The 27881-nt window shown below is 64.3% G+C and overlaps 4 protein-coding genes across 6 annotated transcripts in view; 2 read left to right on the plus strand and 2 right to left on the minus strand.

The window, feature by feature from the left end:
* The first annotated feature begins 3974 nt into the window (after positions 1-3974).
* On the plus strand, positions 3975-7460 carry SP7 (Sp7 transcription factor). Its single transcript, XM_071581791.1, has 2 exons — positions 3975-4080; positions 6161-7460. Exon 2 carries the CDS (start codon positions 6270-6272, stop codon positions 7260-7262), a length of 993 nt encoding a protein of 330 aa, XP_071437892.1. The 5' UTR covers positions 3975-4080; positions 6161-6269; the 3' UTR covers positions 7263-7460.
* A 3814-nt stretch (positions 7461-11274) lies between these two features.
* AAAS (aladin WD repeat nucleoporin) lies at positions 11275-18664 on the plus strand. Of its 2 annotated transcripts, XM_071581794.1 has the most exons (18): positions 11275-11291; positions 11629-11764; positions 12269-12396; positions 12526-12581; positions 12679-12770; positions 13015-13061; positions 13531-13629; positions 13972-14151; positions 14361-14504; positions 14626-14746; positions 14988-15112; positions 15328-15388; positions 16372-16462; positions 16855-16948; positions 17134-17201; positions 17335-17416; positions 17720-17804; positions 18379-18664. In XM_071581794.1, exons 2-18 carry the CDS (start codon positions 11642-11644, stop codon positions 18511-18513), a joined length of 1731 nt encoding a protein of 576 aa, XP_071437895.1. In that variant the 5' UTR covers positions 11275-11291; positions 11629-11641; the 3' UTR covers positions 18514-18664. The 2 variants fall into 2 exon arrangements, with proteins under 2 accessions (XP_071437895.1, XP_071437896.1); XM_071581795.1 differs by lacking the exons at positions 11275-11291; positions 13972-14151 and having other exon boundaries at positions 11318-11764.
* Positions 18665-20140: 1476 nt separating this feature from the next.
* MYG1 (MYG1 exonuclease) lies at positions 20141-23551 on the minus strand. Its single transcript, XM_071581796.1, has 7 exons — positions 23330-23551; positions 22982-23094; positions 22755-22914; positions 21885-22034; positions 21314-21436; positions 20863-21044; positions 20141-20473 (listed from the first exon to the last, which is right to left on the minus strand). Exons 1-7 carry the CDS (start codon positions 23534-23536, stop codon positions 20293-20295), a joined length of 1116 nt encoding a protein of 371 aa, XP_071437897.1. The 5' UTR covers positions 23537-23551; the 3' UTR covers positions 20141-20292.
* A 1690-nt stretch (positions 23552-25241) lies between these two features.
* The window catches only part of VDR (vitamin D receptor), a 35397-nt gene continuing 32757 nt past the window's right edge, over positions 25242-27881 (minus strand). For both annotated transcript variants that reach the window (XM_071581804.1, XM_071581803.1), the window contains 3 exons: positions 27706-27857; positions 26826-26942; positions 25242-25579 (listed from right to left, as the gene is read on the minus strand). In XM_071581804.1, coding sequence (XP_071437905.1) covers positions 25320-25579; positions 26826-26942; positions 27706-27857 — 529 coding nt within the window. In that variant the 3' untranslated portion in view covers positions 25242-25319. The remainder of the gene's footprint in view (positions 25580-26825; positions 26943-27705; positions 27858-27881) is intronic.

Raw genomic sequence — 27881 nt, forward strand, 5'->3', positions numbered from 1 at the left:
GGTCAGGCCCCCAGTGCCGCCCCCGCGGCCGCCGCCGCCACCGCCTTGATGTGGCTTCGGCACCGCAGAACAATGAGAGCCACATGGCGGGGGGGACACACGGCACGGGGGGGACACACGGCCAAGGGGGCAGACTTGGGGTCCCCGTGGTGCTCGGGTCCCCCCGGGCCCACCCTTGTCCCCCTGGGGTCTGTCCGGCCGTCCCAGGGTCTGTCTGTCCATCCCAGGGGGCCGTCCCTTCTCCACCCGGGTCGGTGCCCGGGTTCCCCCCACGCACCCTGTCCCCCCGTGGCCCCCGCAGTTATTTCCAGGGATAATTCCCGGGATAATTAGAGGGTGGGAGGAAACACCACGGGCGGGAGCACAGCTCAGCCCCGGGGCCCCCGCCTCGGCTTCCCTGAGTGTCGGGACCCCCCACCCCACCCTGAGCCTTCCCTGGGCCCTTGGCTATTTTGGTCCCACTCTGTCCCCACAGGTTCCCCCACATCCCCGTGTCCCCTCCGGATTCCCCCAGGTGCTCCTGGTGCCTGCGGGTCCCCCGTGTCCCTGCGGGTCCCCCCAGCTCCCCCCACATCCCCGTGTCCCCTCCGGATCCCCCCAGGTGCTCCTGGTGCCTGTGGGTCCCCCCAGTCTCCCCCAGGTCTCCATGGGTGCCTTATGATTCCATGGGTCCCCCCTGGCTCCCCCGTGATCCCACGAGAGCCTCCAATTTCCCCCACGACCCCACATGTCCCCCCATGTCCTCTCTATTCTCCTCCTGCCTCCCCCACCCAACAGGCTGAACTTGGGGGGGGATCAATGGGATGCCGGGGGACCCCCGACCACGCGGGTGCCCCCCGGGGGTGGGGAGGCCGGGCCGGCAGCGCTGCCCCGGAGCTCCCGGAGCCTGCCCTGGCCCCCCCGGCCCGCGGGGTCCGTGGGCGCTGGCGGCCGGCGCACCCAGCGCGGGGGCTGCGCTATTTCGGAGCCTCCGACCGCAAGGGAAACATCCGGGGGCCGGAGGAGGCGGGAGGGGGGACAGGGACGGGGGGACACGGGGGCCACCGCCGGGGGTGGGGGGTCCGGGGAGGGCCGTGGGGGTCACCCCGGTGTCCCGGGCTGGCGGCCCCGAGGGGAGGTTTGGGGGGCAGAATGGGGTGGCTTGAGGACAGCAGGGTGGGGGGACACCGTGCTGGGGGGTGGGGTACCACATTCCCAGTGCCCCCAGTGCTGCATTCCCAGTGCCTGCCAGTTCCCTCTCCCAGTAACCCCAGTGCCCAGTCCCAGTGCCTCCAGAGGGCATTCCCAGTACCCTCAGTGCCCATTCCCAGTGTTCCCCACTCCTAGTGCTCATTTCCAGTGCCCACCGTCACCATTCTCAGTGCTCTCAGCACCTGCAAGATCTGTTCTCAGTGCTCAGTGCTCCCCAGTCTCCATGTCCAGTATAACCAGACCCTATTCCCAGTACCCGCAGACCCCATTCCCAGTACCACCCATGCCCATTTCCAGTGCTCTCCACTCCCAGTGCTCCCAGTGCCCTTTGCACACACATGGAAGCCATTTGAGGGGAGTCCCCCAGCCCTTGGGGCCAGGATGGGGACAGGGACATCTCTGCCCTGCTGAGACCCCCCAAACTCATGTCGTGGTGGGGCTGAGACCCCTCAAACTCATGGAGGGGATGTCAAATGAGGATAAAAGAGTCCAACGATGAAAGAGACAGGAAGAAGGGATGGAGGGATGAAGAAAGGAGAGGAGGAGGGATGGAGGGAGGGGAGGACAGACAAACGGAGGGATGGAGAGCCGCTGGGGGGCTGCCAGGGGGCAGTGGATGGAGCAAAGCCGAGCCAGAGGCCGAGCCTGGTGAAGGAGCCCCCGCCCCCACAAGGACCCTGCGTCCGGCCGGGGTAAAAATACCGGGTAATTGCGGGGGCCCGGAGCGGCCGTGGGCGGCCGAGCCCGGCGCCGCCCTGTAATCAGCCGCCCGGCTTTGAAGGGTCCCGGGGGACACGGAGGGGTCCCCGCCACCCCCAAGCCCTGGGGAGGACCCCACCCCCATCTGGGGGCCGGGCAGATCTCAAGCCCCCCGCCCTTGGTGAACCCTCGTGGTCGGTGCGAGTCAAAGTACCCCTCAAAAAATCACGGGGTGCCCTCCCAAAAGCCCCATGGGATGTGACCCCAAAACCCCTTGGGGTGCCCTCCCAAAAGCCCCGCGGGATGTGACCCCAAAACCCCTTGGGGTGCCCTCCCAAAAGCCCCATGGGATGTGACCCCAAAAGCCCGTGGGGTGCCCTCCCAAAAGCCCCGTGGGATGTGACCCCAAAACCCCTTGGGGTGCCCTCCCAAAAGCCCCGTGGGATGTGACCCCAAAACCCCTTGGGGTGCCCTCCCAAAAGCCCCGCGGGATGTGACCCCAAAAGCCCGTGGGGTGCCCTCCCAAAAGCCCCGTGGGATGTGACCCCAAAACCCCTTGGGGTGCCCTCCCAAAAGCCCCATGGGATGTGACCCCAAAAGCCCTTGGGGTGCCCTCCCAAAAGCCCCATGGGATGTGACCCCAAAAGCCCGTGGGGTGCCCCCCTTTCTGCTGGCTGAGGAAGAGGAGAGATGGAGCGGCCGTCCCAGTTTGCTCCCAGTTTGTGGGCAGTGGAAGCCCCAGCGAGGGGGGGCCGGTGGTTGTGGCCTTCGGCGGCAGCCGCGGCGCCGGCGGCTCCGGAGCGGAAAGCCCTGAGTCAGGGCTGGGAAAGGGCCCCGCTGGCTCCCGACTGGCCACGGCAGGGGAAAAACAGGGAAAGGGGGGAATCGAACAGAAAAAGCGAAAATAAACGGGAAGAAAAGGGGAGTGAAAAAGAAAAGGTGTGGGGAGGAAAAGAGTGGTTGGAGCAATCCCTCGATGGGAGGAAATTGAGGCAGGGATAGTCCCCAGCCCCATCTCCAGGGCCACTCATGTCCCGGTCTCCAGTCCTGCTCCCGGGACATGTCCCCTCTCTTTGTCCCCCCCTTGTCCCCGTTTCTGTCCCCCCCATCCCTCGTCCCCCTGGCCCCATCCCCACTCCATCCTCAGCCCATCCCCGAGTCCTGGCACCATTCCTGGTATCTCCAGTTCCAACCTAGGCCCTTCTCATGCCCATTCCTGGTTCCTTCCTCTGCCCTTCCCCAGTCCATCCCTATCCCACCTGCACCCCTGGTCCACCCATCCCCTTTCTAGGTCCAGTTCTGTCCCTGTGTCTCCATTCCCATCGCTAGTACCTCCAAGTCCATCCTTGGTCCTGTTCCCATCCCTCCTCTATTCCTACACTGCCCCTGTCCCCATCCCTTGTCCCCTCCATCTGCATCCCAGACCCTCATCCCCATCCCTGCAACATCCTACTGGCATTTTTTGGGGTGACAAGCCCTGTGGTGCCCCAGTTCCTTTCCTCGTCCCTGCTGGTCACTGTGTCCCAGTCTCCCCTCCCTCCCCTGGCTTTCAGCCTCCTCTTCTTCCTTCCTTCACAACTTTTCTATCCCTGCTTCTTTCTTCCCCTTTCCCTTTCCCTTTTTCCTTTCCCTTTTTCCTTTTACTTTTCCTTTCTTTTTTCCTTTTCCTTTCCTTTCCTTTCCTTTCCTTTCCTTTCCTTTCCTTTCCTTTCCTTTCCTTTCCTTTCCTTTCCTTTCCTTTCCTTTCCTTTCCTTTCCTTTCCTTTCCTTTCCTTTCCTTTCCTTTCCTTTCCTTTCCTTTCCTTTCCTTTCCTTTTCCTTCCCTTTCTTCTCTTTTCCCTCTCTCTTCCCCTCTTTTTTTTCCTCCCTAATTTCAATCCCTTGTCCTTTTCCCTCAGACTTTCCCCTGGTTTTTCCCCCTTTATCTTCTTTTCCTTCCTCTTTTTCCTCTCCCTTTCCTTTTCCTCTTCCCCCTGCCCCCCTTCCCCCGGTCCCCCCGGCCCCCCCCGGCGGGGGGCGGTTCGGGGCTGGGCTCCCGCTCCCGGCCCCGGTCCCGGCCCGGCCCAGCCCCGCCGCAGCGGCACAGCGGGGCTGGCGGCAGCCGCGGTGCTCCCTCCCTCCCTGCGCACCGAGCCCCGGCATCCCGGGACACCGGCCCCGGCATCCCTGCACCACGGAGCCCGGAGCGCGGTAAGGAGCCCCGGGACCGGGACCCTTTGGGATGGGGGACCACCCTCCCTCCCCCGGGACCGGGATTCTTTGGGACAGGGACCCCGGGATAGTGGACTATGGGATGGGGGATTGGATCCCTGTGGACAGAGACCCTTTGGGATGGGGGATTGGATCCCTGGGGACAGAGACCCTTCTGGATGGGGGATCAGCTCCCTGGGGACAGAGACCCTTCTGGATGGGGGATTGGATCCCTGGGGACAGAGACCCTTTGGGATGGGAGATTCCCTTCCCTGGGGACAGAGACCCTTTGGGATGGGAGATTCCTCTCCCTTGGGACAGAGACCCTTCTGGATGGGGGATCAGCTCCCTGGGGACAGAGACCCTTCTGGATGGGAGATTCCCCCCCCTTGGGACAGAGACCCTTTGGGAGGGGGGATCAGCTCCCTGGGGACAGAGACCCTTTGGGATAGGGGATCAGTCCCTGGGAACAGAGACTGTTCTAGATGGGAGATTCCCCTCCCTTGGGACAGTAACCCTGTGATACAGGACCCATGGGATGCAGGATCCACTCTGGGATAGAGGAGACCCCTGGGATACAGGACCCCCCAAAGACAGGGACCTGTGTGGGGCCTGAGCATCTCCCCACAGCTCGTGCCAGGGGACACGTGTGTCCTCTGCCCAGCAGGAGGGGACAGGGACAAGGAGATGGTGCCAAGTGCCACCTTCACCCCAAACTGTGCTCTCAGTGGGAATGGGTCCCCCCAGAACAGGAGGGGTCAGGGTTAGGGGTGTCCCTGGGTTCAGGGGTGGGGGGCTCCAGTGGTGGGGCTGCAGCAACACCTGGGGCTGGGGACCCAGGACTGGGGACCAGGGATGGGATCTGAGGACCCAGGACTGGGGACCAGGGATGGGATCTGGGGACCCAGGACTGGGGACAAGGGCTGGAGTTTGGTGGCAAGAAACTGGGGACTTGGGGGATCAAGAACTGGGGATGAGGGGACAGGGATTGGGGAACTGGAATTGGGGACCAAAAACTGGACACTGGGGATCAGGGATGAGGGATTGGGAATTTAGAACTGGGGTCCCTCCGAGTGGAGAATGAACCCCTCCCACCCCAGGAAGGGACACAGGAAGGCTCAAGGTCCCTGTCACAGCAGGAGCCACCAAGCCACCGGCTGTCACCCCCCGCAGCAGCCACTCCTGCAGCGAGTTTGTGCCGTTCTCAGCCCGCACTTCCCGGGGCTCATTCCCTGCTCGTAATTTCCCGGCGCAAGCGGAGCTGATTTATGGGAGTTTGACACTATTTTAAGCGTGCGCCTCCGTTTGCCACTCGCCCTGGTTTTAATTACCTCGGCTCTCGCGGCAGGGCAGCGTTCCCGGGGCACAGGCCTGGCCCTTGTTATCCTTGGAAAACCGGGAGCGCGTTTGTGGCCGCGGCCGAGGCCGGGGTAAAAATAGGCACAAAACCCACGGCAAAAAGAAGGGGGGGGGGACACCCTAAAAAAAAAAAAAAAGAAAAAACTGGAAAAGCCACAAAGTGGGTGAAGGGATAAATTAAAAAAAAAAAAAAGGAAGGGAAACCTGGGGGTGAGGGGGCTCAGCCCGAGCAGCTCAAAGCCATGACGGGTATAAAAGCAGAGGAAGTCGCCTGGGGAGGGGGAGGTCGCAGAGTAATTTGATTAAAAGGCCATAAAGGCAGAAGGAGACGAGATTGAGGGCGGAGGGATGTGGTTGGGGGCTCAGCCAGAAGCACAACCCCCCTGTCAGCCCCGGGAAAAGCCGCTGTAAGGGGGATGCTGGGCTGGGGGTGACGATGTGGGATGGTCTCAGCTCAGGTAGGGGAAACTGAGGCAAAGGGGAGTGGGAGCATCAGGGGTGGTGGGTGGCACATGGGGCTGGGAGTAGCTGGGAGGTGGGTGCAGTTGGGTGCCCCCCTGTCCTGGGTGCCCTGTGGGGCCCGATACTGGTGCCCCCCTGTCCTGGGTGCCCTGTGGGGCCCGATACTGGTGCCCCCAGTGCCAGGTGCCCCACAGGACTGGTCACCTCGTGGCACACGGTGCTCCTCAGCACCCTTAACACCCCCACCCCTCTTCCACAGGCTGCTGAGCACCATGGCCATGAGCCCCCGCTGACATCATCCCCTCCAACACCTCGGAGTGCTCCCACTGCCGCCCTCCGACCCCTCAGGGTGCTCCCACCGACCCCCCATGGGTGACTCCTACGCTGCCGCCTTCCCCAGCGCCCCCGGGCTGCTCTCGCCCTCTGCCAGCCCTCAGGCCTCCCCTGGCCCTTATGGCCCCGACTATGGCCCCTTCGGCCACCCCTTCCCAGCCCCCTCCGGTGCCCAGGAGGTGCTGGGGGCCCCCGTGGTGGTGACGGCCAAGGGACACCCCCCTGGTGACTGCCTGCCCGGGGTCTACCCCTCGCTGGAGATGCCTCATCCCTACAGCTCCTGGTACAAGGGTGGCATCGGCGGGGGACTGCCAGGGGGTTCGGGGCCAGCAGCCCCTTCCTGGTGGGACATGCACCCCAATGGGGGCTGGCTGGGGGGGCCCACGGGTGCCGAGGGGCTGCAGGGCTCACTGCAGGGCCAGCCCACCCTCAGTCCCCCCCTCCCCTCCTATGGCTCCGAGTTTGGGGCTCTGAACCCCCCACCTTACACCAACACCCCCGCAGCGCCCCCCGCCCCGAAACCCACCCCGGGTGAGACCCCGAAGGGTCCCCGCGGCGGCTCTTTAGGGGGTCGCCCGGCATGTGATTGTCCCAATTGTCAAGAGCTGGAGCGGCTGGGTGGGCCCGGCGGGGCCCGGAGGAAGCCGGTGCACAGCTGCCACATCCCGGGCTGCGGGAAGGTGTACGGGAAAGCCTCGCACCTGAAGGCTCACCTGCGCTGGCACACGGGCGAGCGGCCCTTCGTCTGCAACTGGCTCTTCTGCGGGAAGCGCTTCACCCGCTCCGACGAGCTGGAGCGGCACGTCCGGACCCACACGCGCGAGAAGAAGTTCACCTGCCTCCTCTGCAGCAAACGTTTCACCCGCAGCGACCACCTCAGCAAGCACCAGAAGACCCACGTGGACCCCGGGCCCCCCAAGCCGCCCCCCGGGGCAGAGCAGCCCCCGCCCGCATCCCCCCGCCCGCCCCCCGCCTCCCCGGGCAAAGACGCCGGCAGTCCCGAAGCCGGGAGTTTGTTGGAGATTTGAGCCTTTTTCATCCTCCATCCTCATCCTCCTCCACGCCGCTGGGGATATTTATTATGGGGTGCTGCCCCCCCTACTTCTTCCCAGATCCCCCTCCCCCGATTCCTCCCAGCTCCTCGTTAGCCATTATAATTTATGTCTTAAATTATGGAGGGGCTCTCGGAGCGCTCTGGGGCTCACTGGGGGGTGTCAAGGTGAGACCCCTCCCTTCTTTCTCTTCTTCCCCCTCCCTAAACCTTGTTACCCCCCAAACCCCACCAGCCGCCTCGTGCCCCGCACTCAGGGACAGGGTTTGCTCCCCTCCCCAGGCCTGTTTGTCAGTGCTAATGGAACGTACCCCCCTCTTTTTTAGCTGGCTGCCCCCCCTGCCCACCCCCAAAAAAAGCAATAAAGGGATTGAGAGTGGAGCCGGGCCCCCCCTCCTCCTGCGCTGTGGGGCCGAGGCCGGGCGGCTTCATCACAGGGATGGGCTCAGCTTCCTCCCGCACCCCCGCCCTCTGCGGGTCAGAAAGGGACACTGAGGCATGGGGGGACCTGGCCTTGCTCGGGTTCGCTGTTCCCCCCTCTGGGGGGGTGGCAGGACCTGAGCGGGGTTGAGGACAAGCTGGCCTGTCCCCCTGTCCCTGTATCCCTGTGGTTCCCTGTCCCTGTGTCCCCGTGTCTTCAGGACCTTGGGACCCACGTCCCTCTCCTCAATTCCCAGTGTCCCATGTCTCCCTCCCATTCCCCAATATCCCATATCCCTCTCCCCAGTGTCCCATGTCCCTCTCCCCATTCCCCAGTGTCCCTCTCTCCCCATTCCCCAGTGTCCCATGTCCCTCTCCCTATTCCCCAGTGTCCCATGTCCCCAGGACCCCATTCCCCAGTGTCCCATGTCCCTCTCCTCAATCCCCAGTGTCCCACGTTCCTCTCCCCAGTCCCCAGTGTCCCTCTCCCCAGTCCCCAGTGTCCCATGTCCCTCTCCCCAGTCCCGTGTCCCATGTCCCTCTCCCCAGTCCCCAGTGTCCCTCTCCCCAGTGTCCCATGTCCCTCTCCCAATCCCCAGTGTCCCATGTCCCCCTCCCAATCCCCAGTGTCCCATGTCCCCAGGACCCCCTGGTCCCGTGCCTGTCTCTCCCGGGTCCCCATAGCCCCGTGTCTCTCTGTCCCCATGGCCAGGTGTCACACGGACCCAACAGCCCATATTCCCTTGGCCCCACATGTCCCCATGTCCCCACCCTCAGGGACATCCCCAAGCTGCTCCTGGGGATCCAATGGGACTTCTCCAACCCTGCACATGTGTGTGCCCCGACCCCACGTGTTCCCACTCCCAGGGACACCCACCCCTGGCAACACACACGCGTGTGCACAGGGACACGTGTGTGCACAGGGACATGCGTGTGCACAGGGACACGTGTGTGCACAGGGACACGCGTGTGCACAGGGACATGTGTGTGCACAGGGACATGCGTGTGCACAGGGACACGTGTGTGCACAGGGACATGTGTGTGCACAGGGACATGTGTGTGTGCACAGGGACACGTGTGTGCACAGGGACATGCGTGTGCACAGGGACATGTGTGTGCACAGGGACACGTGTGTGCACAGGGACATGTGTGTGTGCACAGCCCCTGCCTGGCTCAGCCTCGTGCCTCAGTTTCCCCACAGGCACGGGGGCCACGTGGCAGCGCCCGGGCACGTGGCAGGGCCACGTGTTACCAAAGACACCCCAATTTTGGGCGCTGTGGGCTGGCGGGGACCCCACTCCCCTCCCCTTCCCCCCCTCCCTGTGCCCTGGGCTCCTGCCAGACGTTTGATGTGCCCAGCCTGGTTTGGGGCTTTTCCTGAAAAAAAACCCCAAAAGCCACGGAAAAAGGCAAAAGGAGGCAGAAAGAGGGTCCTGTGCCAGCAGGAAGGTGGGGGGAAGCCACTGGCACCCACTGCCCTGGGGGGGACACAGGGACAGGGGTGGCAGCAGGTCCCTGTGCCAGCATGGCTGGGCCACAGCCACGTGTGCCAGCCCTGGGTGAGTCACAGCGGTGAGGACTCTGCAGAGCTGGCCAGGACTCAGATGTCCCCAGGGAAAGGGGGGACACTCTGCCCTGCCACGCAGGGCAGGGAAACTGAGGCACAGAGGCCAGAGCTCAGTGCCACCACACAGAGGGGACAGAGCTGTCCCCAGGGTGGCTCCCGGGGGGATTTGGGGTGGTGGGTGCCACCTCTCCTTACAGCCCCCCAAGTAAATCAGCCACCACACTTCCCCCTCATCACAGATTTGCTCTTTTCGGGGCTTTTCCCCCCAAAACCACCAACCCTGCTGCCTCTCGCTGTGGGTGGGCCAGTGCCAAGGAGGGCAACCAGCCACATCCCTGAGCCAAACCCCGGCCCGGCGGCCACCAAGGGCTCGACCGCCCGGAGCCTCCCAAACCACAGAGCCCAACCCCATCCAGCGACCCCCCCAGGGACCCCCCTCCCCTCTCCAGCTGTTTTCCCGTCCCGCTGCCCCATCGCGGTGGGTTGGGGGGTCCGGGGGACGCCACGCCAGGCGCTGCGGTGACTCTGATGTCGGCGCCGTCCAAATCGCCGTCTCCGATCGAACCCCGCTCCCTCCGTAACGGGTGAGGAATGTGGGGCCCCCGCCGCAGACCCCCCTCCCGCCCGGGCCCTTTATTTAATATCCTGAGAAAATTAAAATAACTCTTGCGGCCGCTAAGGAAAACACCGAGATAAACAGAATAAAAGCGAGAGCCCCGGGAGAGGGGCTGGGAGGGAGCCGAGGGGGGCGCGGGGGGCGCGGCACCCCCGGGGGCCGGGGAGGGAGGGAGGGAGGGAGGGGGACACAGGGGGGCTGGAATTGGGGTGGGGGGCACATGGGCACCCACGGCACCCGCGGGGGGCAGGACACGGGGGTGCCTCGGGGTGCAGGACACGGAGACCCCCGGAGGACACGGGGACCCTGAGTGGGGTGCAGGACACGGAGACCCCCGGAGGACACGCGGGTGCCGGACGCGGTGGGTACTCCGGGGGTCCCGCGTGGGTGGGGGACACGGGACCCAGCGGGTGCAGGACATGGGGACCCCCGGAGGTGGTCGGGGGTGTTTCAGGAGCCGGGGGTGCCTTGGGGACCCCACGGGGGTCTCTATGCAGGACATGGGGGTGCCCCGGGACCCCACGGGGGTCTCTGTGCAGAACACGGGGATGCCTCGGGACCCCACGGGGGTCTCTGTGTGTGTAGGACACGGGGGTGCCCCGGGACCCCACGGAGGGGGTCTCTGTGCAGGACACGGGGGTGTCTCGGCGGTGTCCCGGGACCCCACGGGGGTCTCTGTGTGTGCAGGACACGGGGGTGCCCCGGGACCCCACGGGGGTCTCTGTGCAGGACACGGGGGTGCCCCGGGACCCCACGGGGGTCTCTGTGTGTGTAGGACACGGGGGTGCCCCGGGACCCCACGGGGGTCTCTGTGCAGGACACGGGGGTGCCCCGGGACACCACGGGGGTCTCTGTGCAGGACACGGGGGTATCCCGGGACCCCACGGGGGTCTCTGTGCAGGACACGGGGGTGACCCGGGACCCCACGGAGGGGGTCTCTGTGCAGGACACGAGGGTGCCCCGGGACCCCACGGAGGGGGTCTCTGTGCAGGACACGGGGGTGCCCCGGGACCCCACGGGGGTCTCTGTGCAGGACACGGGGGTATCCCGGGACCCCACGGGGGTCTCTGTGCAGGACACGGGGGTGACCCGGGGGTCCCAATCCCGGTGCCGATCCCGCCCCGCCAGGGGAGGGACCCCGCCTTTCTTAAAGGAGTAACGCCTGGAAAGGAGAACCTCCGTTTTATCAGCCGGAGACCCCCTAAATCAACAGCGGGGGTGCGGGAAGAGGCTCTGTGGGGGACTGTTATGGGCCAAAACTACTACAGGGACAGGCCGCGGTCGGAAATCGGGGGTGGGGGGCTCAGACCCTCCGTGTGGGCCCCGCGCGTTTCTGTCCTGAGCTGTGGCCCCTTTAAATCCCCCCCCGCGGGCGCGAGGGCGGGAACCGCGAGTGGGAAAACGTGAGGGGGGAACAAACATGGCGGGGCCCGAGCGGGGCCGGGGGGCGTGAGCGGGACAGGCCGAGGGGCTGCGGGGACAGATCGAGGGGACAGGCCGAGGGGCCGCGGGGACAGATCGAGGGCTGTGAGCGGGACAGGCCGAGGGGCTGCGGGGACAGATCGGGGGGACAGGCCGAGGGGCTGCGGGGACAGATCGAGGGCTGTGAGCGGGACAGGCCGAGGGGCTGCGGGGACAGATCGAGGGCTGTGAGCGGGACAGGCCGAGGGGCTGCGGGGCCAACGGAACCACTGCGTGCCGGGGCCACCGCGGGCCGCAGCTCTTACCCGCCTCTCCCAGGCCCGGCACCGCCATGTGCACCCTGGGGCTGTTCCCTCCGCCGCCGCCCCCAGGGGAGGTCACACTCTATGAGCTCAACAACGCTCTGGTCTGCGGCCGCCTCAGCGAGCAGCTCCCGCTCGCATTCCAGGGCCAGGTGAGACCCCCAGGGACCCCCGTACCCTCCCCAGAGCCAGGTGGGACCCCCAAGGCCCCCATACTCTCCCCAGGGCCAGGTGAGGCCCCCCCAGGGACCCCCTTACCCTCCCCAGGGACAGGTGAGACCCCCCCAGAGCCAGGTGAGCACCCCTGACTTCCCGAGCTGTGCCAACCCCATCTCCAGCCTTGGAGTGACATATTTGACCCCTCAGCTGTGGCTGCAGCTCCATCCCCTTGTGGGTGGGAGTGTCTCCTCATCCCCTGGGCATCCCCTGGATGTTCCCTCATTCCTGCACCCCTCCTTGTGCCCCTTCTTTCCTCCCACCGCTTTCTGCCCCCTGCCCTGGCTCAGGGGTGGGCTCAGGGGTGCTGTGGGTGCTGCAGATGCCCGACCTGCCCATGGTGGGCTCAGGGGTGCTGTGGGTGCTGCAGGTGCCCAGCCTGCCCATGGTGGGCTCAGGGGTGCTGTGGGTGGGCTCAGGGGTGCTGTGGGTGCCCACAGGTGCCCGACCTGCCCGTGCTCAACCTGCCCAAGGAGCCTCTCAAGGCTCACAGCCGGCTGGAGCCCAGCACCCGCCCGCCCTTCATCCACCACCGAGAGTCCCTGTGGAAGCGCTGCCTCAGTGCCTGGTGAGTCCCCCCCAGAAGTGCATCCCCAAACAGCTGGATCTGCCCCCCAGAAAGTGCCCCCCAAACTGCTGGATGTGCCCCCCAGCGCGGGCAGGGGGTGCTGAGGGGCTGCCCCTGCTCTGGTCACAGGCACGACGTGGGGCTCTGTGGGGTGCTCAAGGAGGTGACCAGCTCCGAGGAGGAGGGTGAGTCATGGAGTTCTCCCAGGATCTGTGGATCTGGGATCCCTCAGTGCCCCCTGTGCTGTGGGTGGGGGGATCTGAGGCTCTTTTGCCCCCCCAGGGCTGCAGTGGCTGAGGACGGGCTCGAGCCACGTGCTGGCCGTGTGCCGCTGGCTCTCCTCACTCCATGGATCCTTGTTCCCACACCTCTCCGTGAGTTCTGGTGCTGATCCCTGGGGCTGGGTGAGGCTGCTCGGGGTGCTGGGTGGTCCCTTCCCCACTGAGAACCCCCTGAAATGCTCCTCCCAGCAATGCCCAGCTCCAAATGCTGCCCTAATGCCTTCCCAGGGCCCAAAGTGCTCCAAGAGGGGCCCAAATCCAGGTGGGGGGAGATGAAGAGGAGGGGTGGGCACGGGGGGTCCTTGGTGCCAGCTCAGTGTGCTCCTCTCCCCTCCAGCTGACCAGTGAGGACATGATTGCAGCCTTCTCCCAGGCCGTGGACTGGTGAGTCCTGTGTGCCCCATAACCACCGTGCCCAGGGTCTGTAACCCCCCCAGGGAGCTGGGTGAGGGGTGGGGGTACAAGGAGAGGATGGCCCTGTTTGGGTGGGCTTGGCCTCCCAATCACACACATTGAGGGCAAATATTTTCCCCTTGGCTTTGGCTGCCTTGATTTGTGTCCAGTGGTCAGAGAGAGGCAAAGCAGAAATCAGGGATAAAGGAGATCAGACACTGCAAGATTCCTTCCTGTTCTGACCCCAGACTGGTACCCAGCCCCTCAGCACAGCCCTGGGAATAACTGCCAGGAGTGGGGAATTTCTCAGACAAAACAGTCCCATTCAGCAGCGAAGTTTTATTTCACTGGGGACTCTGGGAAGTGCCTTTGGCACCCTGGGGGGTGCTGGGTGGTTCCACCCAAGAGTTCATCACCTTGAGCATCCTTGAGCCTCACCCTGCCCTGTCTCCTCCTCCAGGGCCGGATGCCCCATTCGGGCCTTTGCCTGGCACCCCCACACCAACAAGTTTGCTGTGGCACTTCTGGACGATTCCATCCGGGTCTACAACTCCAACAGGTGGGGCTGGAGCTGCTGCCTTCTCCCAGGATTTGGGGTGCCCTGGTCCTGCTGCCACACTGTGACTGACACAAGCCAAGTGTCCTTGGCCTTCTTGCCCATCTGGGCACTCCTGGGCTCCCAGTCAGCCCCTCCCTAGTCCTTTCCTGCCACTCTTCCCCTTGCCTGGAGCACGAGCCTGATCAAAGCCTTGACTTTCCTTCCCCTCCCTGCTCTGTAGCTCTGGGGGCATCCTGTGGGTGACACAGCCTGGGGCAGTCACAGACCCAGGGGGGTCCCACAGCCCAGGGGGCACAGGCAGAGCGGTCTCTGGGGTGTCATTGAGTCTCCTCTCTCCCCCAGGTCTCCCTGCTCCCCCAGGGAATGCCAATCCCTCCTCAGGAGAAGACTGTGCCAGCTGGTCCTGCAGCCCCCTCTGCGCTGCCCGGCTCCACCTCCCTCCCCCAGCTGGGATTTCCGGCCAGCCCGGGCCCTCTCCTGCCCCAGGGCCAGGCTGGGGGCAGCCCTGGCCAATGGCCCCAGGTGTGCTCTGGCTCACTCTGGTGTCACCTGGCTGGGAATCCCTGTCCCTCCCTCCCTGGGAAGCCGGGCATGGCGGGGCCTAACCCTAACCCCCCTTCCCACTCAGCTTTTCCCCTGCACTGTGGTCAGAGCTGGCAGAGGGCACTGGGACACTGCCCACACTCTTGGTCTGCACTTTCCCCTTGTCACATGTCCCCCCTCCCTGGCAGTGCCACCGTCCCCTCGCTGAAGCATCGCCTGCAGAGGAACGTGGCCTGCATGGCCTGGAAGCCTCTCTGTGCCTCCATCCTGGCCGTTGCCTGCCAGAGCTGTGTCCTGGTGTGGCACCTGGATCCCACCTCCCTCTCCACAAGGTGACAGCCCCCACACCCCCTGCCCTGCCATCGTTTGGGTTGGCTTTGGGATAATGCCAGGCAGGTGCCTGTCCTGCTGGCCCGTCCCAGCCCTTCCAAGTGGTTTCTCTCTGCCTTCCAGACCATCATCAGGCTGTGCCCAGGTTCTGTCCTACCCAGGGCACAGCCCTGTCACCAGCCTGGCCTGGGCACCCAGTGGGGAACGGCTGCTCTCGGCATCACCAGTGGACACGGCCATGCTGGTGAGGAGTCCTGAGCTGGCTGTGCCTCCCTGGGGCGAGTCTGGGAACCACAGACACCCCCTGGGGACAGCTGGGGACAGCTGGGGAGAGTGTGGCTCAGGCAGCTCCAGAATTTGAACTGAACCTGGAGGCATCACTCCCTGTTCCCTGATCCACACAACCCTGGCTCCAAAGCTGTGCTAATGCTCCATCAATGTTCCAGTTCTGCTGTCACCATTGCCCTCCTTGTCCCTTCCTCCAGGTGTGGGATGTGTCCACTGAAAACTGTGTCCAGCTGCAGTGGTTTGGGGGTGGTGGTGTCACCTACTTGGCCTGGTCACCCGATGGCAGCAAGGTGCTGGCAGCCACCCCCTCCGCCGTGTTCCGGTGAGCTCCAGTTTCCATCACAGCCCTTTTCCTCATTTCTGCTCCAAAACCAAGTGGATCTGGATCCTGAGTGTCCTCACTGCTCCCATTCTTTCTGTGGGGACAAAAGGGGAAGTGGGTGGGTGATTGGGGTCTGACATTGTGGGCTCCTGGAGCAGCAGGATTGGGGCAGATCCCAGGAATTCATGCTGCTCACCCCAGCCTGTCTCCTGCAGGGTGTGGGAGGCTCAGATGTGGACGTGTGAGCGGTGGCCCACCATCAGAGGACGCTGTCAGGTAGGGTGGATTCACAGAATCATAGAATGGATTGGGTTGGAAAAGACCTCCAAGATGATCAAGTCCAACCCTTGGTCCAACCCCACTGTGATCACTCTGTGCCCTGGGCTGGTGATCACAGTGGGGTTGGATCAAGACATGGTGGATTCTCACTCAGTGCCACATCCACAGAATCACAGAATGGATTGGGTTGGAAAAGACCTCTGAGATCATCAAGTCCAACCCTTGGTCCAACTCCAGTCCCTTTACCAGATCATGGCACTCAGTGCCACGGCCAAGCTCAGTTTAAAAGCCTCCAGGGATGGGGAATCCACCCCCTCTCTGGGCAGCCCATTCCAATGCCTGATTACTCTTTCCCATGGAATAATTTAGGCTGGAAAAGCCCTCTGAGACCACTGAGTTTCATGTCCCCAGGTGCCACATCCACATGGCTTTTAAATCCCACCAGGGTTGGGGACATCCCCCCCCGTCCTGAGCAGCTGTGCCAAGGCTGGATAGCCCTTTATGTGTGGAAATTTTCCCAGTATCCAACCAAACCACCTCTGAGATAGTTTCCTCTTGTCATGTCCCTTGTTCCCTGGAAGCAGAGCCTGACCCCAACCTGGCTCCCTCCTCCTGTCAGGGAGTTATGGAGAGCAAAAAGGTCTCCCCTGAGCCTCCTTTTTTCCAGGCTGAGCCCCCACAGCTGCTCCTCACAAATTCTCCAGCCCCTTCCCCAGCTCCATTCCCATCTTTGGACACTCTCTAGCCCCTCAGTGTCTGTCTTGTAGCCCCAAACTGACCCCAGGATTCGGGGTGCAGCCTCACCATGTGGGGCAGATGTCACCTCCAACACCCTTGGGGACACGTTGCAGGGTTTTAATAAAAATCCCCCATTTCCAACTGGCCCCAAGTGATCCCTGGCCAAGGGAGGGGCCATCCACAAACCCCTGAGCTGGCCCTGGACCCTCAGGAGTCTCCCTGCAAACCCTTCTGTCCCACAGACAGGGTGCTGGAGCCCCGATGGCACCCGACTGCTCTTCACAGTCCTGGGCGAGTCCGTCATCTACTCCTTGTCCTTCTCCGAGTACCGGGGTGAGTCTTCCCAAGCTGGAGCTTCCCAAGGGCTGGGGGTGGGTCCATGTGATCCCTCAGCTTTGGCTGAGACTGGTTGAGGGAGGTGGGACACACAAAGGGGGTGTTTTAGGGGTCTCCCAGAGCACAGAATGCCTGGGGTCAGGTTTATCCCCACTCATGGTGCCTCTCAGTTGTGTGGGCTCAAAGGGTTTGCAGGGAGACTCCAGAGGGTCCAGGACCAGCTCAGGGGTTTGGAGGGGGCCAGTCCTGGTGTTTGCTGTCCCATCCTCCATCCCAGACATGGGCAGAGGCTGCTGGGATACCATCAGATGGCTCTGAGGAATGGATAAATTAATGCTCACTTGGAAAATTCAGTGGGATTCATGGAGTGACCAGGCTGTGCCCTTCAGGGGAGATGCAGGGCCAAGTGGGAGGCTCCAAATCAGCCTCGATTGTGGCAGACCTGTCAGAGACCACCTTTGAGACACTCTACGGTGATGAGAGGTGGGTCTGGCTGTGACACCTGGGGGGCAAGGGGACCCTGCTTCCCTTGGCAGTGTCCCCCCTTGATGCTGGGAACACTGGGGAGTTGGGGGGTCTGTGCCCCTGATGCTGGGGACGCCTGGGAGGCCAAGGGGGTCCATGTCCCTCAGTTCTGGGGGCTTCACTGCTGCTCCTGCCCATTGCAGGATTGGAGGAGAGGTTCATTCCATGGTGTGGGACCCCTCTGGAGAGAGACTCGCAGTGATCATCAGAGGTGAGTCCTGCCTGACCTGGCACTGGGCTTTGCCTGAAAATCCTGCTTCCAGCAGGGAAAAGGGACTCCAGAGGCACCTGTGTGTATGTCCCTGGACTAAGGGAAAGTCTTCCTGCTCCCCTTCCTCCTGCAGGACCTCCTGACTCTCCGGGCAGCCAGACGGTCATTGCCGTGTTCCGCACCCGCAACAGCCCCGTGTTTGAGCTCCTGCCCTGGTGAGGCCTGGTGGGGTCTTGGGTGGGTTTGGGTTTATCACCTTCTGGGGTGTGGTGGGGAAGTGCAGGGAGACACCCTCCTGTGCTGCTGCTTCAGGCTCTGTCACTGTTTTACCTCCAAATCTTTTTGGCCATATTGTCCATTATCCACCTCAAACCCCCTTGGCTTTGGGTTGTCCTTGCCCAGTGCATCCCGTGAGGTCCCAAATGTCTCCACTTGCCCGTGGCTGGCCCTGGGAGTGTGGTGTTTTCAGGGGGTGCCCAAGGCTGTGCTGTAACTGTGGCTTTTCCTGTGTCCCACAGCGGGTTTGTGCAGGGTGAGCACAGTGCCTGGCCCCAGCTCATCACCTTCCACCCCTGCTTCCCACGAGGGGCCCTCCTGACTGTGGTGAGTCACTCCCCCTTTGGTGCTGGGGGCTCCCCTCGCTGTCCCTGAGGGACACCAGTGGCGAGTCAGCAATAGGACAAGGGGGGCTCAAGCTCTGCCAGGGGAAATTTAAGTTGGGAGATCAGGAAAAAATTCTTTGCAGAAAGAGTAATTAGGCATTGGAATGGGCTGCTCAGAGAGGGGGTGGATTCCCCATCCCTGGAGGTTTTTCAGCTGAGCTTGGCCGTGGCACTGAGTGCCATGATCTGGTAAAGGGACTGGAGTTGGACCAAGGGTTGGACTTGATGATCTCGGAGGGCTTTTCCAACCCAATCCATTCTATGATTCTGTGATTCTATGGATGTGGCACTGAGTGAGAATCCATCATGTCTTGATCCAACCCCACTGTGATCACCAGCCCAGGGCACAGAGTGCCCTGGGCTGGTGATCACAGTGGGGTTGGATCAAGGTTGGATTTGGTGACCTGAGAGGTCTTTTCCAACCCAATCCATTCTATGATTCTAGTCTGAGAGGGCATGGGAAGGTATCCAGGATCTTGGACCCTCATTGCCTTCTGTATTCTCTCCCCCTCCAGTGCTGGTCCTCAGGGAAGATCAGCCACATCCCCTTCTTCTTTGTCAGCACCCACGTGCCTCACGCCAGCCCCCTCCGCAGCCCCGTGCCCGTCGTGCCCAGTGTGAGGGAGCAGCCCCTGTTCTCAGAGCTGTGACCAGAGCCCGGGGCCTCAGCACCTCCTCTTCCTCCCTGCACACCCTCATCTTCCTCCCCGGGCCTCTGGTGTGGTTGGAGGTGCCTTCAACACGGGCAGGCAGAGGGGGGCTCACAGAACCTTTCAGTGTCAATTAAAGGTGACTCTTTCTCCCCTCTCCTCCTCCTTCCTTGCCTTGAGGGGGCTGAAATATTTTGGTGGGGCAGGTTCTGGAAGTTCCATGTGTCTGGAAGTGCTCCAGAGCTGGTTTTGGGAGTCAGGAAGAGCTGAGGGTGAATTTTCAGAACTTCCCTGTGCTGAAACTCGTTGGTGTGAGCACATGGGCCAGGGCTGCTGTTCTGGGGTTAAAGAGCCCCATTTTGGGGAAAGGTGAGGGCAGGGGGGGCTGAGGGGCCTTTGGCTGCACATGCAGCCCCCGGGTTTGCCTTGTGGTTGGGCAGAGCCCCCCACAGTCAACTGAAGACCCTGTGGGTCCATGAAACCCCAAATGTGAGCCCAGCTAGGCCTGCAGGCCCAAGGACACTCGTGCCACCCCACGTGAGCCCCAACCCCAGAACCAAAGGGGGGAGGAGCAGATGGACCCCCCCCTGCCCAGAGAGGGAATTAATGGGGAGGGGCAGTGTGGTTAAATCCTGGGATTACATGTGGTTAATCCCCAGGATTACACTGCAATAACAGGGATGATAATGGGGAGAGTGCAGGGTCCCTGATCAACCCCCACCCCCAAACACCCCCAGAACCCCCAAAATGCTCCCCAAAGTTGAGCCCCAAGGTGGGACAGGGAGCCCCCACCACCCCAGCCCAGCAGCATCTGCCCCCTCTGTGGGGCTGCACAGACAGGAGGACCCAGGGGGTAAATTGGGGTACGAACCCACTGCAGCTGCTGGGGCAGGTCTGGGGGGGCTTCACCCCTTGCCCACTTTGCTCCTGGTGCTTCCTCCGAGGAAGGTGCTGAGTGGCTGCTCCTCCTGTCCCCGGTGCCCAGGGGGGGCACAGGGCAGTGCCCGCAGGTATTCCAGGTGCAGCCGTGTCTCCGCTCGGCTCCTCCGCACGAACCGGCCCACGCAGACCAGGATGGCCCCCAGCCAGCCCCCCATGGCCACCAGCACCACCACGTCGGGTGCCCGCGCTGCCCCCGCACCCTCCAGCGTCTCATTGCGGCCGCTGTGGGTGGGCAGCGCTCGGGGGGCTCCCCCCGGGCACCGGCAGCCCCCCGGGTGTCCCAGCAGCCCCAGTGCCAGCAGGAGCAGCCAAGCTGCCTGCATGGCCCTGGCAGGGAGGCTGGTGGCAAAGGAGGGGGGCTCTGTGCCCCTCCCCAGCCCCCCTTTGTGCTGCTGACACGTGGGATTGGGGCGGGGAGGGGCACTGGTTCCCCTCCCCGTGCTGGGGGGGCCACGGTGGCACTGGGCTCCCAGTAACACCCAGTGCCACACAGAGCCCTGCCCACCTCCCCGGGCCCCCCTCACTGCCCCAACAGTGCATTCACTGGGCACATTCTGGTTTTTACTGGTGCTGGAAACCCCTTGGAACTGGGATATAGCAGGAACACGGACAGACTCCAGAGAAATGGAACCAGCAAGTCTCTGACTGGGCTGGTGCCCATCCAACGCTGGGGGTGGGCACACTGACACCCCTGGTGGGGCTGGCCCTGCCCCGTTCTCCCCAGCAGGTCCTTCAGAGCATCTCACTGCCATCCCAGTATAGGAACAGTCCCAGCCATCCCTGAAGCCCCTGGCTGGGGCAGGGGTCCCTTTTGGGGTGACCACGATGGGAGGGGGCTCACCCACTCTGTGTGCCCCCCCCGTGCTGCAGTGCCCGCCGTGCCATCTCCAGGGCCCCGTCCCGGGTCTGGTTCCCTCCGATGAAGCCGCTGGCGTGGACGAAGACGCAGCCAGGAATGCCAGAGAGCTGGGACAGGGCCTCGTCCCGGAGCCCCCGCCATGCCTCGGGCAGGGGGAGCCTGGGGGGGCAGGGGGGACAGCGGGTGGCAACCTGCACCCCCCCGGGGTGGTACAGGGGGCAGAGAGAGGGGGCAGAGCAGTGTATGGGGGTCAGAGCGGGGATACAGAGCTGGGGAGGGGGTACAGGGGGGCTGAGCCCTGTGGAGGGGTACAGGGGACAGAGTGGGTATGCAGAGCTGTGCATGGGGATACAGGGGGGCAGATTTGGGGGGCAGAGTAGGGGGGCATGTATGGGGGGCACAGCAGGGGCAGAGTGAAGCTGCAGAGCCCTGTGTTGGGCTATGGGGGGCAGAGTGGGGATGCAGAGCAGTGTATGGGGGTGCAGGGATTCAGAGTGGGGGTACAGAACACAAAGTGTGGGTGCACAGCATGAGGGGAGGGGTCTCACCGGCTCTGGAAAGTGTGGGGTCCCGTGGGGACACTCTGAACTCGCCACTGCCCGCTCCGGTCCGGGAACAGCACGAGCTGGAGTGGCCTGGGCAGAGCCAGCTCCTGCTCCAGCTGGAAAAGATGCTCCTTCCAGGGGCAGCCGCCCTGGGGCAGCTCCAGAATCTGCCCACTGGAGTCCACCTGAGAGGGAGACATGATGAGCACCCGAATGGCCCTGGGGCTCCACTGCACCCACCTGGGGCTCAGAGACCCCCACATGTGTAAGGGGGACGTGGTGGCTGCGGTGGGAAGGGTGGGCAGAGTTGGGGGTGCAGGGTGAGGGTCCAGGGAGTGCAATCCCTGTGTGGGGGCAGAGTGGGGACTGCACAGCCATGCAGGGAGGTTTATACCGAGGTGATTTGGCCTCCCCACACCTCAGTGGCCCCCCCAGACTGTTTGGTTGGTGGTACCTCGAGGCGGTGCTGCACGGCCTCTTCCACCAGTGCCCGTGCCGGCAGCCAGGCCCGGTGGTAGAAGTCGAGACGGTCCATGAACTCGCGCCCCACGAGCTCCATCGCCCGCCTGAACCCCGCCTGGGGACACGGGGTGGGGTCAGGGCTGTCCCGGAGCCCGGTGTCCCCAAGCTGGGTGTCCCCGAGCCAGGTGTGCCCAAGCCGGGTGTCCCCAAGCTGGGTGTCCTCAAGCCGGGTGTCCCCGAGCTGTGTGTCCCCGAGCCAGGTGTCCCCGAGCTGGGTGTGCCCCAGCTGGGTGTCCCCGAGCCAGGTGTCCCCAAGCTGGGTGTGCCCCAGCCGGGTGTCCCCGAGCCAGGTGTCCCTGAGCCAGGTGTGCCCAAGCCGGGTGTCCCCGAGCTGGGTGTCCCCGAGCCGGGTGTGCCCCAGCCGGGTGTCCCCGAGCTGGGTGTGCCCCAGCCGGGTGTCCCCGAGCTGGGTGTGCCCCAGCCGGGTGTCCCCAAGCCGGGTGTGCCCCAGCCGGGTGTGCCCCAGCCGGGTGTCCCCAGGGGGCCGTGGGGCCCGTGCCCACCTCAGTGTCTTGGTCGGGGTCGTTCCAGCGGGGATTGAGGTGCCCCACGCGGGCGCTCAGGGTGGTGGTGAGGGCGTAGCGGGGCGGCCCCTCCGCCTGCGCGATCCCGTTGTCGATGGCATCGATCTCCTCCACAAAGTTCTCGTAGAGCTGGGGGGGACACGGAGTGGGACAGTGAGGGGACAGTGGGGACAGTGAGGGAACAGCGGGGAAAGGGGACAGTGGGGACAGTGAGGGGACAGTGGGGAACAGTGAGGGGACAGTGGGGAAAGGGGACAGTGGGGACAGTGAGGGGACAGTGGGGAACAGTGAGGGGACAGCGGGGAAAGGGGACAGTGGGGACAGTGAGGGGACAGTGGGGAACAGTGAGGGGACAGTGGGAGGATAATGGGACCAGGGGGGAAAAGGGGACAGTGGGGACAGTGAGGAGATGGGGACAGTGAGGGGACAGGAGGGAACAGTGAGGAGACAGTGGGACCGTGGGGAAAGAGGGGACAGTGAGGGGACAACAGAGAACAGTGAGGAGACAGCAAGAGGAAAATGGGACACTGGGGAAAGAGGGGACAAGTGGGGACAGTGAGGGGATGGGGACAGTGAAGGGACAGTTGGGGAACAATGTGGGGGACAGCTGTGGGAAGTGGGAGCCAGCAGAGGGTGGACACAGGGGCTGGTGGGGGTGACAGGAGCCAGCAGGGGGTCAATGGGGACAACCGTGTGGAAATGGGGGCTACAGCAGGAGGGGAAGCAGGGGGAGCACAGCGAGCCTGCCCGGGTGTCTCCTCCTCCCTGGGGTCCTCCGCCCTGAGCGCTGCGGTGTGGGGTGACCCCCCCAAAGGGGCAGCCCGGTTGGAGCCCCCCGGTCCCCCGTACCTTGTCGTAGAGCGCCGTGACCACGGGCCCGTCCTCCGGCTGCCCCAGGAGCGCCGCCAGGATCCGGGCGCCGAAGTGACAATAGACCAGCCCGGCGCTGCTCAGCTTCGTGGTCCAGGGTTTGTCGGGCCGGAGGCTGCTCATGGACTGCGTGAAGGACCTGCAGGGCCGCGGGGTCAGCCCCGAGGGGGGTCCCGGGGCCGCCGCGGGGGTCGCGCCGCGCTCACCTCTGGTGGTGGTCGTAGCGGTGCCGCTCGGGGTCGTACTCGCCCCCCACGTCCACCACCACGTCACACTGGGCCAGGCGCTGCGGGTCGCGGGTCCGCACCACCTCCGCGTCCTGCCGGGGGGCGACACGCGGCCTGAGGGTCCCCGGAGCCCCGGGACCCCCGGGAGCTGCCCCTGGGGAGAAGGGACCCCGCGGAGGGGCTCAGAGCCTCAGGGGGTGCCCCGGGTGGGGCCGGGAGCGCCGAGAGCCGCGCACAGGTAACAGGGGCGGGCCCCGGGCCCCGCAGGGCATCCCCTCGTTCCCCCGCAAGGTGCCGGTGCCGCCGCACGGAGCGCCGGGGCCGTACCCGGTAGCGGGGCAGGAGCCGCAGCAGGAAACACGCGAGCGCCTCGTCGCAGTGGAACGTGCCGTCGTGGGTGCCGATGCGTGGGGCGGGCCCGGGGCTCGGCTGCTTCTGCCCGAGCCCGGCGGTGCCGCCGCTGCCGCTGCCGGTGCCGGTTCCCGTGCCCGCCATGGCCGCCATGAGGCGCGCGGCGCGTGCGCAGATCCGCATGGCGGCCACGAGGCCCCGCCCACCGGGACACGCCCTGCCCCGAGACACGCCCACCTGGACACGCCCTACCCCGGGACACGCCCACCTGGACACGCCCTGTCTCAGGCCCCGCCCACCGGGACACGCCCTGCCCCAGGCCCCGCCCACTGGACACGCCCCCAGGTCCGCCCCACCGGCTCTGCATTGCACCTGCGCAGTTCGTACCGCCCCGCCCCCCCGAGGCTTCGCTGAGCGAGCGCCCCCTACCGGCCGAAGGTGGGAACACAAATGGGGGGACGCGGGGACATGAAACACAGACAGGGGGACAGGGAGAGGGGGACAAGGAGAGGGGACAGGGACATGAAACACACGGACACGGGGACAGGGACACACGGACAGGGGGACAGGGACATGAAACACACGGACACGGGGACAGGGGGACGGGGACAGGGACAGGGACACGGGGACAGGGGGACACACAGACACGGGGACAGGGGGACACGGACAGGGGGACAGGGACACGGGTGACACACAGACGGGGGACAGGGACACGGGGACAGGGACACACGGACAGGGACACAGGGACAGCTCCGCCAGCCCCCAGGACAGTCACACAGAGTCCTGCGCATCCCTCGTGGGGACGGACGGACAGACGGACGGACACGCACCCCCGACTACTCGGGGCCGAGTTGATTTGCCCAAGGAGCAGTTTATTGGCCGGGCCCCTCCCGACACCGCGCACGGCCCGGGGGGCTGCGCCGCCTCTTCCCGGGACTCCCAAATCCCCTTCCCGGGGTTCGCTCCCCGAGCGGGGACAGTGACACGGAGCCGCCTCCAGCAGGACACGGGGGGGAAGCCGAGCTGGGACCGCGGTCACCTCCCCAGCCCGGGGGTCGTTCCCCTCCCGGGGGGTCGCTGCCCCATCCCGGGGGGTCGTTGCCCCATCCCGGGGGTCGTTCCCCTCCCGGGGGGTCGCTGCCCCATCCCGGGGGGTCGCTGCCCCATCCCGGGGGGTCGCTGCCCCATCCCGGGGGTCGTGGCCCCCTCCCAGGGGGTCGTTCCCCCTCCCGGGGGGTCGTTCCCTCCTCCCGGGGGGTCGCTGCCCCATCCCGGGGGGTCGCTGCCCCATCCCGGGGGGTCGTTGCTCCATCCCGGGGGTCCCGGTTCAGCTCCAAAGCAAGGGAGAGGCACCCAGGGTTAAACCCCTGCCCTCCGCTGCAGGCAGGGCTGGGAATGCAAATGAAACTCCTTTGGCTCTTTCCCTGGGGGGCTGAGCACAGATTTTCCCCCTCGGGGCTCGCTCAGCCCCCTCTGGCCCATCCCAGTCCCACCAGCACAGGGGATGTCCCTGAGCTGTCACCTGCAGGGACACGGCCCCTCCTGGCTGGGACTCAGGGGGGTCAATCCTTGTGGAAAACTGGAGAGGGAGCAAGTGCTGCAGGATTTAGGGAGGGCGCAGAGGATGCTCAGCCGTGCCCCGAGTGCATCTCCTGCTGCAAACCCCCCAGGGCTTCTCCTTCCCAACAGCCCGAGTGTCCAGCTCAAAACAAGAAGGGATTTGAGAGAGCCTCAAAATCTCCATAAAGGGCTAAATCAGCTCCCAGAGAGGGCAGGGAAGTGGGAAAGCTGCTCCTGGGAGGGGGAAACACGCAGGTCTGGCTCTGTCACTGCGAACCTGCCCCCGCCACGCAGGGGCAAACAAAGCAGGACCTCACAAAGCCAAACCCAAGGTACAAAAGTCCCGTTTCTTCCGCGGGCTCAGCGAAACCCGGGCCGAGTCCTCCCCCCGGCCCTCGGGGCAGAGTCAGGAGATCTCGTTGCCGAACACCTCGAGCACGAGCGGCGTGAGCTGCATGCTGTGCTCGGGCTGGAAGGACAGACAGCGGTACTGCCGGGAATGCTCCTCGTTGAGGCTCCGAAGGTCCGCCAGCTTCTGGATCATCTTGGCGTAGAGGAGGCGGCTCCCGGGCGGGGGGTGCCGGCAGCGGATGTAGCTCTGCAGGATCTCCGAGAGCCGGTCCTGAAGCGACTCCACCAGCGACGTGTCCTGCACGCCCGGGCGGTCTGGGGGGAACACCGGGGGGCACAGGGTGGGGTGGGGTGGGATGGGATGGGGTGGGATGGGGTGGGATGGGGTGGGGTGGGGTGGGATGGGATGGGGTGGGATGGGGTGGGGTGGGGTGGGGTGGGGTGGGGTGGGATGGGGTGGGGTGGGGTGGGGTGGGGTGGGGTGGGATGGGATGGGATGGGGTGGGATGGGATGGGATGGGATGGGGTGGGGAAATTGGTGGGATGGGGTGGGGTGGAATGGGGTGGAATGGGGTGGGTTGGGGTGAGATGGGATGGACCCACAGGGACCACCGAGTCCAACCCCCAGCCCTGCACAGGACCATGACCAGGAGTCACAGAATCACAGACTATTCTGAGCTGGGAGGGACCCACACGGATTCAGGGAGTCCAACTCTTAAGTCAATGGCCCACATGGGGGATTGAACCCATGACCTTGGCATTATTACAACCAAGTTTTAAAAGAGTCACCCCCTGTGCCCCAGAGGATCATCCAAACCCTCCTGGAGCTCTGGCAGGGTCAGGGCTGTGCCCACTGCCCTGGGGAGCCTGGTCAGTGCCCACCACCCTCTGGGGGAAGGACCTTTCCCTGAGATCCAACCTGACCCTGCCCTGGCACAGCTCCAGCCATTCCCTGTGCCCTGACCCTGCCCTGGCACAGCTCCAGCCATTCCCTGGGTGCTGTCCCTGTCCTGGCACAGCTCCAGCCATTCCCTGGGTGCTGTCCCTGTCCTGGCACAGCTCCAGCCATTCCCTGTGCCCTGTCCCTGCCCTGGCACAGCTCCAGCCATTCCCTGTGCCCTGTCCCTGCCCTGGCACAGCTCCAGCCATTCCCTGGGTGCTGTCCCTGCCCTGGCACAGCTCCAGCCATTCCCTGGGTGCTGTCCCTGCCCTGGCACAGCTCCAGCCATTCCCTGTGCCCTGTCCCTGCCCTGGCACAGCTCCAGCCTTTCCCTGGGTGCTGTCCCTGGTGCCCACAGGGCAGAGCTCAGTGCCAGCCCCTCCTCTGCCCCTCCCTGCACTGAGTCTCCTCCTCTCCAGCCTCACACCCCAGGTGCCCTCAGTGCCCTCACACGCTGCCCCTCCAGGCCCTTCCCCATCTTTGCCCTCCTTTGGACTCTCTGACAGCTTCGTACCTTTCCTATATTTTGGTGCCCAAAACTGCCCTGATATTGCAGGTGATTCCCAGCCTTTTTTGGGGACAGGCAGGTCTGTGGCCCTGAGGGGTGAGTGTGGTCCTTACCTGGGGACAGGATGCAGATGGCCATGAGGAGCACGTGCTCTTCCTCGTGAAGGTTCAGCTTCTTCAAACCAACCTGGAATTTCACGAGTGGCTCCAGCAGGTCCATGCTGTGGCCAGCTGGGAAGAGAACAGGCCCTTTGGCATGGCTGGCTCTGGAAGAGGATCCCCCCCAGAGCTCAGCAGCTCATCCAGCACAGCAGGGACGGAGGAAAACGACTTTTGGCACAGCTCAAAGCACGTTGGATTTAATTGTACTTTTCCCCAACAGTTTCCCTAAAGCAGGAGATTGTGGATCTGGAATCCACAAAGACAATTCACCTGCAGACATTTTGCCTCCTCCTCCTCCTCCTCCTGCTCCTCCTCCTCCTCCTCCTGCTCCTCCTCCTCCTCCTGCTCTTCCTCCTCCTGCTCTTCCTCCTCCTGCTCCTCCTCCTCCTCCTCCTGCTCCTCCTCCTCCTGCTCCTCCTCCTCCTCCTGCTCCTCCTGCTCTTCCTCCTGCTCTTCTTCCTCCTGCTCCTTCTCCTCCTCCTCCTGCTCCTCCTCCTCCTCCTGCTCCTCCTGCTCTTCCTCCTGCTCTTCTTCCTCCTGCTCCTTCTCCTCCTCCTCCTGCTCCTCCTCCTCCTGCTCCTCCTCCTCCCTTCCACAAGCCCCTGGTTACTCTGAGGCTTTTCCAAGTGCAGGGAGAGATTTAAGGACCTCCTCCACCCCCTGTTCTCCAGGTTGGCCCCAAAATCCTCACGTGGAAGAGGTTCAGGGCAGGATCCAGCACCTTGCTGGGTGCAGAGGGAGTGACTTTCCAGAGTAAACCCCATGGGATTTGTGCAGCTGAACTTGAGGCTGGGGTGGGATCCCTTAGTGGGAGAGGCTCTGGCAGCTCTACCTTGGGTGACGTCGCTGACCCTGTACTTGAAGTCGTTGCTGCCGCAGGTCCAGGTCATGTCCTCGAGGGTGAAGGACTGGTTGGAGCGCAGCATAATCACCTCGATGGCACTGGACTTCAGCAGGACAATCTGGTCCTCTGCTGACAGGTCCCTGCATGGGCAGAGGAGGCTGAAG

Source organism: Pithys albifrons, unplaced genomic scaffold (assembly GCF_047495875.1).
Source record: "Pithys albifrons albifrons isolate INPA30051 unplaced genomic scaffold, PitAlb_v1 scaffold_42, whole genome shotgun sequence".
NCBI lineage: Eukaryota > Metazoa > Chordata > Aves > Passeriformes > Thamnophilidae > Pithys > Pithys albifrons.